Raw genomic sequence first — 11202 nt, 5'->3', positions numbered from 1 at the left:
GACTTGAATGAAGCCCTCATATGTGTATAGGGAAAAATAACCATAGCAATATGTATCACAAATCTCAGTATACCAGGCATAGTAATACATGGCATATGTACCTACATACATAAAGCATTATCATTTATAAAGAAATGTATTTTTCAAAATTAAGTGATAGAATTTATCCAAACATTTTTTTTTCACACGCTGTAGTTTCTTTTTTCTTGTCTTTCTTTATATTTTTCTAAATTTGTATTACTAAATTTATTTGTATTGTATTGAATTTTTGTGACCGTATAAATAGATACATAAATATGGCTACATACATATAACTCAAAATAATTTTTGGCTTGCGATGGGTCAATGCATCTGGCTTTAGATGAGTCAATAATAATAAACACTGCAAGTTTATTATTATTGAGAAGGGGCAAGTATCATGAAACAGTATTTATACCACATTTGATAGTACTAAATTCAAATTATCTTCATTTTAAGTTACGATATAAAGTTTGCTGATGAATCTTTTTTGTGAAATGTTTGCTCATTGCCATTTTGATCGAGTTGAAATGTGCTCCGTTGTTACGGTTGGTGACCACAATGTAAAATAATAATTTAATTTTGCGGTTGGTCACCGAGAGGGCAGATGGTGAAATATGGATTTGTTTCGTAAACAATTTAATGAAAGTTAATTGGGAAAATCAGTAATGTGGAACCGATATTGTTATTGAATTGGACTCGCGTGTGATCTATGCATCGAAACCGTGCATTATTTCATTATTGCATTATGTCAATGCACCTGGCGACAGGGACCAAACTGGCACAATTTCGTAATTGGAAATGATTGAAGGGAAATAGGAAAGGGTTTGGTCACAGTTTGGTCCTGGACGAGCGCACGCCTCATGTTACAACAATGAGTGGGAGTGCGCCCACGGTACCTTATAATGATTATTTACATTTTTTTTTCACTGCAGACGACCGGCATTATCCAGTGAAATTGTCCGTGATTTGGCGTGGCCGATTCAATTAATGACCGGAATTGAATATATTATGTAGTATTCAAGCGCAGTAAAAACAATACATATTGTTTAAAGATGATTTTCAGCTACTTTACACATTGAGATCTGCATTTACTCAAAAGTATCTGATATTTATATAATAATCAATAGAGATAGGATCGGAAGCGTGCTTTTTCCGGGAAACAGGGCAAACTACAAAGCTAGAGAGCATAAAAAAAGGTTCATCATAAAAAGCACGGCGAACAATGAACAATGCACTGCGCAAATGTTGGTCCGCTCTTTAAATATCAACACCCTTATAGTAGGGCTTCCAAGTCGGCTTAAACAGCGACTGAAAAACCGGCTTTTTGACCATCTTTCAAAAAACCAAAAACCGGTTTTTTTGGCTCGATCAACCGAATTTTTACATACCTCCTTTACGTTTCACTTACGATTACAATTCAGGAAAAAGTTTGCCTCTTATCCGATCGTTTTCATACTTTGCCATATTGCTCATTTTGGTCATCAATACAAGTAAATGGATCCTCCGCCATTACAATAGAGATAAAATATCGTTTAAGAAGCGAAACAAGTCCGAAAATTTTTAATCTCGGTGACGTCTCGTAGTCATCAATTTTATACATAGATGGCGGTAGTAAAATAAAATTATTGACATTTTTATTCAAAATAATAATTTTATATACAAATTATTAAGGTTTCCTTTTATTAATGTTTTTTTCCTCAAAACTAACTATTATGAATTTCAAATTTCTATGAAAGATCAAAAATAATGTGTATTGGATCCAAATTGTCTTTAGGGAATAGGCGTATATTTCTTTGAACAACAAAAAAAGGAACGGCACTTAACGGTGGCTTTGAGATCATCAACCAATAAAATATAATATAATATTATTGAAAGTAGTTTCAATAATCTACACAAGGCCTTTTAAAATTTCGACCAATAGGGTTTTCCATTTTTTTGTAGTTTTTGCGCGTTCTTCTTCTTGATAGTAGGTTATTTAAATCATTTAATTATTTGTGCGTATTCAGGATCTGCCATTTTACGGTTGTGATATTTATAATAATAATAATAATAATGTAATAATGATCTTATGAAAGTTCATAATGTTTATAACTCATTTTAATTTATAAGCAATTATTTTTTTTACATAAAAAAATATATGGTTACCTTCCTGGTATAAATTATAAATTAAAAAAAAATTAAATTTACATCGTGGTTTCTTTTCAAGAGAACTTGTACTCTTTTTTGACAAGGTTCTTTTGTCAAATAAGTATGCTCAAAAAGTTATTTTTTTTCTTTTAGATTTAGACGTAATATTTGTGCGCGTAAAAACATTTGAAAATCAATTCTTAATCGAAATAGAAGTCGGAATTAATTGAAATTGCAGTCAAAGTCGAAATCGAAATCGAATAATAAAATGTAAGTTTTCTGATCATAATTTTACAAATGTATATTTACATATTTTTCAAAAATTTACACATATTTATATACGAAATAATTTATAATTGTTGCTTTTTAATAATTTGTAGCTGTTCTAATCTTAAGTTTAAAAGTCCTCTTACTGGAACACGCAAATTTGATTTTTATTCCACCGATTGATTAAAGTTATATCACATGTATGTTAATTGATGAAAATAAAGAATTCAATAGTATGACGAGCCAGGTGTTTGACAAATTATTGATTTTAATAACTTCCTACTTCAAACATCAGTTTTTACCAGGGCTGTGGAAATCAGTTAAAAAATTAGCGACTCCGACTTTTTGTTACGATTCGACTCCGAATTATAATTCTGACTCCAATTTGAACGATTTTAGTAAGACGTATAAAATTACTGGTAATGAAAATAATAGCGAAATTCAAAAAGTAAAAAGGAAGTTAGAGGAACTAAAAAATCACTAAAAATTTACATGTAACCCAATTTATTGAGTTTTGGTAATGAAATAGATATAAATAAAAAAATAAGTACATTTATAGTGTACATATGTGTATGAATTTCATATACAAACAAATCAATTTAATAAAAGAATGAAAGTAAAAATTAAAGTAAAAAAAAAGTACATATGAGACGGAAACGATTAGTTTTGGCCATCACAACACATCAAAATATGAGCAATTCAAAGATTTTATATATAATGTAATTCGTGATTATTCAATTTGTGGATTTACTTCAATAAAATTGGAGACTCTAGTTGATACATACCGTAAATAAAATAAATAATAAAAAAAGGAGTCGGAGTCAGTTGATTTTTTCTCCGACTCCGACTCCGCTTGAAATGCTCCGACTCCACTGTCCTGGTTTTTACTAGCCTCTTCTAAGCTCGCTTTCGATTTTTTCGTCTGATTTTTTACCTAATGATCTACATATGTCGATTGTCATTATCATTGCGTGTATTAGATTTACAATAAAATTTTTAATTTTCCATCGTTAAAAGTTATATTTATTCATTGTTGAATAAATATTACTTTAAAATAAATATTGCAAGTGATCCATATCGGCGAGGATTCATATACCATAAAATAAACAATAACAGGTAAGCACAATATTGTATACAAGACTGTCAGTAGTTACACCTGCTCGACGCGTAGGGTAACAACGATTTGTTGTTTTTTATACAAAAATTAATGTCTGTATGTATACATATGCAGGGCCGGATTTAGATGAAGTGGGGCCCTAGGCTAATTTATATGTGAGGCCCCCCAAACTCAAAATGAGATTTGTCCAAATATAAATGAAAAATTGGTTCACACATACTTTTTTTGAAAGGATAACAAAAAAAAAGATAACTTTTAGTATGGCTGCATTTTTTTTGTTTTTATAGTAGTCTTAAGCTTATTGGTGAAACGGTTTTCGTGATAACTTCAAAATTATGAAAATGGATTTGTCGTGTTTTGATACTAAAGGTCACATACAATATTCGGAATCATCGTAGTCTTCATCGAGATAAAATTGTAAAAAATGAAAATTTAAAGAATGCATTTGATTGCAGCTACTATTGAATTTCAATTGAAAGGTGCTAAATTTGATTTGTAAAATTTTAAATTATTTATTTTAAAGAACATATTTTCAAACAATTCCTACGTAAATCCCAATTATTTAAATCAGTCAATTAAATTATATTATTACTGTTATATAATTTAGTTATGCTTTCGGACTATTCATTTTTTTGTTTTTGAAAATCACAGTGTACTAGTAAAACTAATATTTATATATTAATAAAACACATACAGTGAATAATCGCTTAATATCACTATTATAAACATAGCAGTTAACATTTGGACTAAGTGATTTTTACAAGGCTCTTAAATTTAATATCTATATCGAAAGAACTGCATTTTAATATAAAATAAATATTGTTTCGATGTGATAACCGGTATTTTATTTATCATTTCATTATCGAACTTATTAATGTATCATCCATTATTAATTATTATAAAAACCAGTGTTTAAAACTATTGGAGATCTTAAAAGCCGACAAATACCTACACATAAAATGTTAATTGTTTGTATTACAAAAAAAAATACACGTATATTAAAACTTTTTAATAAATGTAGTAAAAACATCTCTTTTCAAATATACTACGATAAACAATTCATTTTCAAACGGTTTATGACTTTGCCTGGTCCCAGTTTTAAATTATAACTTATTTTAAATTTTAAATTCTCAGTTCTCAGTCGGTATTGAGTTTGTATACCTACTTCTTTTCGAAAAAGGTATACTGTGTGCGAAAATAATAATGTATTCAGTCAGTTAAAGCGTTCAAATTTTCAATATGTACATATTTTTGAGCGTAAAATTCGATTATTAATTTAATACACCTTGGTTGGAGGGATTGCAATACCGGTATACTGGTTTAACGGCAAATTAAAAAATTACTAGTATTTACATGAATTAAGTACATACAGCCACATAATTGTATAATATTACATTAAAAATCACTGCAAATGGCATATTGTGTATTAGGTATTTGTATACTGGAATTTGTTTATTTTCAGTATTAAATATGGCTATTTCAAATTGATAAATTCACTGGCAACAAAAACCAACCAAATCGTAATAAATGCGATCAGACTGTTATTTCAATTATTATCCAGACTTTAAATAAATAAATATTATTGGTTAAAAATAAAAAATAAAATTTATTTATTATTACGAATTTACTTTAATTTATTTATGACATTATTCATCAGATATATTTTTAATTATTTACGATTCAATCTAGGTTACCATTTTTATGGAAAAGTAACCACATACAAATAAATCTAAATCTACGATTTTTTAATAGTAGTAGCTTTAGTTTAGTTTACCAGTTTATTAAATTTGGCGGTAAATTGCAATCCCTAGTTGGATGCCCCCCCCTAGATCCTGAGACCATAGGCTGCAGCCTATTTAGTAGATATGTAGGTTAATCCGGCACTGTACTCTTTCGTATGTAGGACTATCCGCTTTGCAAATTCACGATTTGGAATCATCAAAATCGGTATACTATCTCATGATCAGTGCCGGCCTTACACCCGATGGCGCACCCGGGCAATTTTTTCTAAACACCCTTAGAAAAAACTTTCGCTTTTGGCACTCTAATCTAAAATTTTGAATGACTTTTGGTGCTCTTATTTTAAATTTTAAAGCGCCTTTGGCGTATCGTGTGGCGCCCTAACTTAAATGGCGCCCTCGGGGGCTGCCCGGCCCAGCCCCCCCCCCCTAAAACCGGCACTGCTCATGATACTTTATAATTTGGAATGTTTAAATGCTATTTTCTCAACTTTCATCCACCTGAGCAACGCCTGGCACCGCAGGTAGCACAATTGGACTATATTTTTGCACAAACGATTAATTAAATCAAAGCAATGTATCGGTATAGGAATCCAAATTAGAAGTAAGATCACAGTTGGTCGGTTCTTAGAAATATTTCTTTGACATTAAATTGCGTTTTCGGTCTGATTTTATGCATATATGTGCATTTAAATATTAAAATTTTGCAATGCATGTTTTTGTTTTAGAACCGATGGTCACAATTTTGAGGATAGGAATACGACAAAGTGGTATATTCGTCCTAGACAGGAAGTGCATTATGGCTGAGTGCAATTGCTTTTGGTTCAAGCTTTCGAGCTACTGACGGTTTATTCCAAAGGCGTCACGTTATTTTATATAAATATATAAAAATTATATTTGTATAAAACATCAAATAAAAGAGTGCACGCTATAATACATATATTGTATTATAACTTACATATATTTCGTTTAATTCGGTTAAAAGCATTGTTGCGATTTGTGAATTTGTACTACGAAAATGAAAAAAATGTATAGATATCGACTACATTATTATAATGACAGGTGATGGGAATGATATGTATGTACATAGACATGTACCATTTACCGAAAGTATCTGAAACAAAAAAAAGTATGGTTTAGACTAGGATAATAACCGACAATTCGTGTTTTGTAGAATATGGTGGCTTATTGTACCCAAGTGCACATCAATGCAATTTTTTGCTGTGTTAACGCATTATACTGAATGCACCCGCATTACACACATTACATAGATCAATTGTTTGGATTTTAAAGCTTCTGAATGCGGAAGCTGTAAAGTGTTGCAGGAAAGCACTTTATAAAACCGGATGGGCAACCATATGTTGTAATATTGTTACATTAATCGTATTGGCTTTGGTTGCACACAAATCGGTTTTCGAGCTATTTGGATTAAAAAAAAAAAACCAACTAGTATTGTGCCCGATGAAATATTATCCCATGAGTTATGGCAAATTAAGTTATTAAATAAAAATTAGTTAAAAGAAATGTGTCGATCCTGTGTTCGGTTTAACCCGGCTTCGCTCGGTATTTGTAATATAAACCGCTTAAACATGACTAATCTTATAGTAAACCTTTTATTAAATTTATTTGAATATCTTTATTTTATATAAATTTATTTGTTTTTATTTATTGAATTGACTGCCACGAACAAACAAACATATATACTAAGTCTCTTTCGAAATTATACGTATGCCAGAATCCAGCGCCTGCGCCCCCGGCGCCCCTCGCGGCCGGGGAGCACCGAAGGCTCCTATCAGAGTTTGCCAATTTATCTGATTTTTATTGAAACGGTTCCAACAAATTGGCAACCTTTACCCATTTCTCGCAATTTTCGAATTTCGCTGATTCGTATAAAAATGCTGCAAATTTCGAGTTTTTCAGCATCTCGAAATCTGACAATTTATATATTAAAATAAATGCTCCGAAAATGTGTTTGTCAAGAACTATATATAGCTCTATAGGTTCGGTAATTATTCCGCAAAAGGCGATCTCACGCACATCACTAAAATCTCGATCACGGAACATCTAGCACCCAAAAACTCCATCAATCAAAATTCACCTACGTGAAATGTCAAATCACCCATCACCCATGTCAAATTGGTGGAAAGGAGCGCACCGGTATTTATGAAACTCTTATGTAATGAAAACTAGGACCTCAGTATTTCAGTGAAGTACTCGAGGTTTACCATTAATATATTAAATTAAATATAAAAGTAAAAAAAAAAAGAAATTGAAATTCAGACTTTTTATTGTTTACTTTTAAAGCAATCTTTTTGTAAAGATTACAAAGTAATCGAAAATATACGTATCATCCATTGGTGGGTAAAACAGCATAAAATAATGCATTCTTTAGAAATCATAACATTAAGTACAGTGTTTTTTTTAATAAAACTGGTTTGATATTTAATTTACAATGAACTTTATACTGTTTTATCTATCCACCAGAGATGTATTTTATCAATACAAATTCATATGTTCCAGTTAAAAAAAGTCAGTAAGCAGAGTTATGTTACATGTTCATAAGTAAGAATGCACAAAATAATTTAAATGCATCGAAACTAGGACATATGTAAATATTTAGAATTTCGCCATTACATTATATTTAAAATATATCGCAAATTTCAAATAAAATCATATCTAAATACATTCAAAAAATATATATCTGTAACACATTCATAATCTGTGTTTATCAATGTAATTACAATAAAAGACAAATTGGTGAGTTGGTTAATGAGGCATAAAACAAAGTTATGCTTGTATCAATTAAAATTCATAAGAAAATCATGACTAATATTAATTGTGATCTAAGCGTTTTGCAAGCATTCAATAAATAACATAAAAACTATATAAACCTAAGAAACATTTTAGAAAATCAATCAATGTAATAAACAATTTACATTTGATTGGGCACAATACAACTTTAGCCGTATGAAAAAAAAACTCTCAAAATAAGATATGATTCAGATGCGAAATTATGCAAAATCAAAAGAGAAAATAAGATTGTACAAAGCCTGTGAACATTTAATAAAATTTGTAATCATTATAAGAGTTTGGTAAAAAAATTATTCTAAGTTTTATTTTCTTAATTTGTTTTAAAATAAAATTTTTGTCCTTTTTACACTTAATTGTGGCACTATTTGTAATTAACTTTATTGTCATCTATTATTTGATCACAAATCAATCGCCTTCTAATGATGGAAGATGAATTAAATCAGGTAAATCTTGATCTACTGTTAAATTCTAAAAAAAAAAAATGGAAAATCACAAGATTACGTATCAATATGTATATAAATTTTTTATAAGTTACCATTTCAAAAGATATTTACAAAAGTTACCTCTTTTATATATCTTTTATATTACCTCTGTTATAGTTATGTGGTATTTTGGTTGAGGAGAAATTTCTCCATTTCCTGGTCTGCTAAAAATAAAACAATTCAACGCATTGAACAAAAATCAATTTGACTATAATTTTCAAAATTCCAAATATATATTAGTAAAAAAAAAAATTACGTCGATTTATCTTCAATGTTTGAGTGGAAACGACCACCTTCACCCCTCACTCTATTCATTGCATGTCTATGACGAGATTCATGTAAATATTTCTGAAAAGAAACAGAATAAAGGATATTTTGGAATAATCGCTAAAATTAGAGCATTTTGAAAATTAATTTAAAACGTACCGGTCGTTCTTTAGGAATTTTGCCAAGATCTACAAGTTTAGCCCGGGCTTGTCGCCGTCTCAATATACGTCGATACTGTCGGGCATTAACATACAGAAGAGGTTCTTCATCTTGTTGTTCACATGCTGTCACTGTAGCAGCAGGTGTGGGTGTGGTGACAGTTCCAGTGGCAGTGCCCGCTCCAGTATTTCCACCAACCATCTAAAATATCATGAAACTATTACAAGAAGAAGTTATTTCAATTTATAGTGAGACTGAATTGTGTATTATAATACCATTAATATGTTCCCCGTATTCAAGAGTTGTTGTTGATTTGCCTGCGGCATTGAAGCTGCTTGAGTTCCGGCTATTTGTACTAAAGATCCATTCACATTAATGACTGAAAAATAATATTAATTAATTCTCATCTATTGCAAGTGTACGAATAATAACATTTTTGAAATTGGATTTCTGTATTAACAAGATAAATAATAAAATTTTCAAACCGATATTACCGGTTGGGTGGTGCAACAATGTTGCTGAATTATCTACAATGGTTGGCTGGTAAATATATGTTTGGCCATCAGCGCTTTGAATAAGTTGTGCTTGTTGACCGCCGATGACCATAGCTTGACCGTTAGCGTTATTTGTACCTGAAGCAGCATCGACATATTTTTAAATGTATTAAGTTGAAACAATTTCATATTTTCTAATTACTAAACTCACCAGGAACTCCTTGTAAACTCGATACAGGGACTATTTGTAAACTTTGTCCAGAAGGCGAAGCCATCTAAAATTCAAATAATTTTTATTAATGAAATGTAATACACAAACAAATTACGGTAAATTGTGATAGGTTTCTTTTTATAATGTAATTAATGTATTCATAAATTAATTTGGTTACAGATTTCAATAAAGTTTGGGCTTGTATAATATACATAACAGATGCGAATACTTTAAATTTATTAGAATGTCCAATCAATAGACAATTAATCAACATTTTACTAATCTTCTCGACACATAATATTATAATTAATTTTAATATTATTTCTTTATAATATCAGGACAATTGATATAAAAGTTTAAGTATATATTTTGATTCACAGATAGAACATACTATTTATATACATTTATTGTTTTACTAATGAATATACAGGTGGCATATATGTATAGGGTTATTGTTTAACTTTTCTCTTGCAAGCCGATTCTGGTAAATGTTAAGTTAAAAAGGTACTTATTGGTTATATCGGCGCAACCGAGCATCAAGTATACACACTTGCACTATCACAAACAAATACAAGGCAGTTACATGAATTTGGAAGGCCCGTCAAGAATCAGAGTAAATATTTGTGTGGTAGTATAGTGGTTAGTGTATATAAGTGTGTATGTATACTTGATGCTCGGTTGCGCCCACATAACCAATAAGTACTGTTAAAATATTCTCATTTCATCTTATCATCAATGTTTTTATGTTTTAATATCATGTCTGACAAAGACGAAAACATATGTTTTCTACAAAATCCATCAATGGAACGTTTATATACATATGTATGTACATATATAAAAAAAAAAAACTAATTATAAACTACCTGCAAGGTGGGTGCTCCGATCTGAATAAGCAGCATTAAAATAAAACATTTATACGGGCAAGCGTGAGCAAATTAAAACATAAAAAAGTTTGAATCGCAACGCAAATATACGTATGAATAGCAAAAATTATACTAAAGTGAACCTGAATTGGCGTTCCAGAGGGAACGGCGTGCACCATTATTTGTTGTCCATTTGAACCCTGTATCATATGGGTAGCTTGGTTCATCTGCAATACTTGCAGCTGTTGTCCATTAATCACTACCTGCTGACCCTCAGGCGACGGGTGCTCCATTGCAATAGCGTGTGATAATTACGTTTAGCTGAAATTGCATGACTGATTACTATTACCAAATGGAAGATGATAACATTTTATTGGATATGCAAATATTGTGGGGTTCGGTCACAAAGGTGTCATGTCAAAGACGATGTGTTATTTGATCACGTTTTTAGTGCGGTTATTTGAAATTTATCATTTACCGCAGAAAGTTTCCAGTATTTCGGTTGGGTTTTTCAAACAGTATATGTGCCAAAACAATATGTCACAATAAGAAGAACATCGTAACAGCGACAGCCATCATCTGTCAACAAATACCACGCCACTGAATTCAGTCGAAACGTGCTTGATTTCACCCTTGATCTCTTT

General features: G+C 30.6%; 1 protein-coding gene across 16 annotated transcripts; it reads right to left on the bottom strand.

The window, feature by feature from the left end:
* Nucleotides 1–7536: 7536 nt before the first annotated feature.
* Nucleotides 7537–11202, bottom strand: Nf-YA (nuclear factor Y-box A). 16 transcript variants are annotated; one of them, XM_077440448.1, is made up of 9 exons: nucleotides 11037–11202; nucleotides 10702–10879; nucleotides 9696–9759; nucleotides 9485–9622; nucleotides 9266–9369; nucleotides 8991–9191; nucleotides 8821–8912; nucleotides 8671–8725; nucleotides 7537–8550 (listed from the first exon to the last, which is right to left on the bottom strand). In XM_077440448.1, the coding sequence occupies exons 2-9, from the start codon at nucleotides 10849–10851 to the stop codon at nucleotides 8488–8490; spliced, it is 867 nt and encodes a 288-aa protein (XP_077296574.1). In that variant the 5' UTR covers nucleotides 10852–10879; nucleotides 11037–11202; the 3' UTR covers nucleotides 7537–8487. The 16 variants fall into 16 exon arrangements, with proteins under 16 accessions (XP_077296574.1, XP_077296630.1, XP_077296590.1 ...); XM_077440504.1 differs by having other exon boundaries at nucleotides 8646–8725; nucleotides 10735–10879; nucleotides 11037–11200; XM_077440464.1 differs by having other exon boundaries at nucleotides 8646–8725; nucleotides 9476–9622; nucleotides 11037–11177.

Source organism: Arctopsyche grandis, chromosome 1, assembly GCF_051622035.1.
Source record: "Arctopsyche grandis isolate Sample6627 chromosome 1, ASM5162203v2, whole genome shotgun sequence".
NCBI lineage: Eukaryota > Metazoa > Arthropoda > Insecta > Trichoptera > Hydropsychidae > Arctopsyche > Arctopsyche grandis.
Note: the sequence above shows the minus strand (reverse complement) of the source record. Positions and strands in the feature narration are given on the sequence as shown.

What these genes read in the sequence shown, in the direction of transcription:
- Nf-YA (XM_077440422.1), bottom strand. Translation starts at nt 10,851, where the DNA reads ATGGAGCACCCGTCGCCTGAGGGTCAGCAGGTAGTGATTAATGGACAA. An exon ending in CCTCTGGAACGCCAATTCAG is followed by an intron (nt 9,760 to 10,701) that starts GTTCACTTTAGT and finishes TTTGAATTTTAG; the next exon opens with ATGGCTTCGCCTTCTGGACA. An exon ending in ATACGGGGAACATATTAATG is followed by an intron (nt 9,192 to 9,265) that starts GTATTATAATAC and finishes ATGATATTTTAG; the next exon opens with ATGGTTGGTGGAAATACTGG.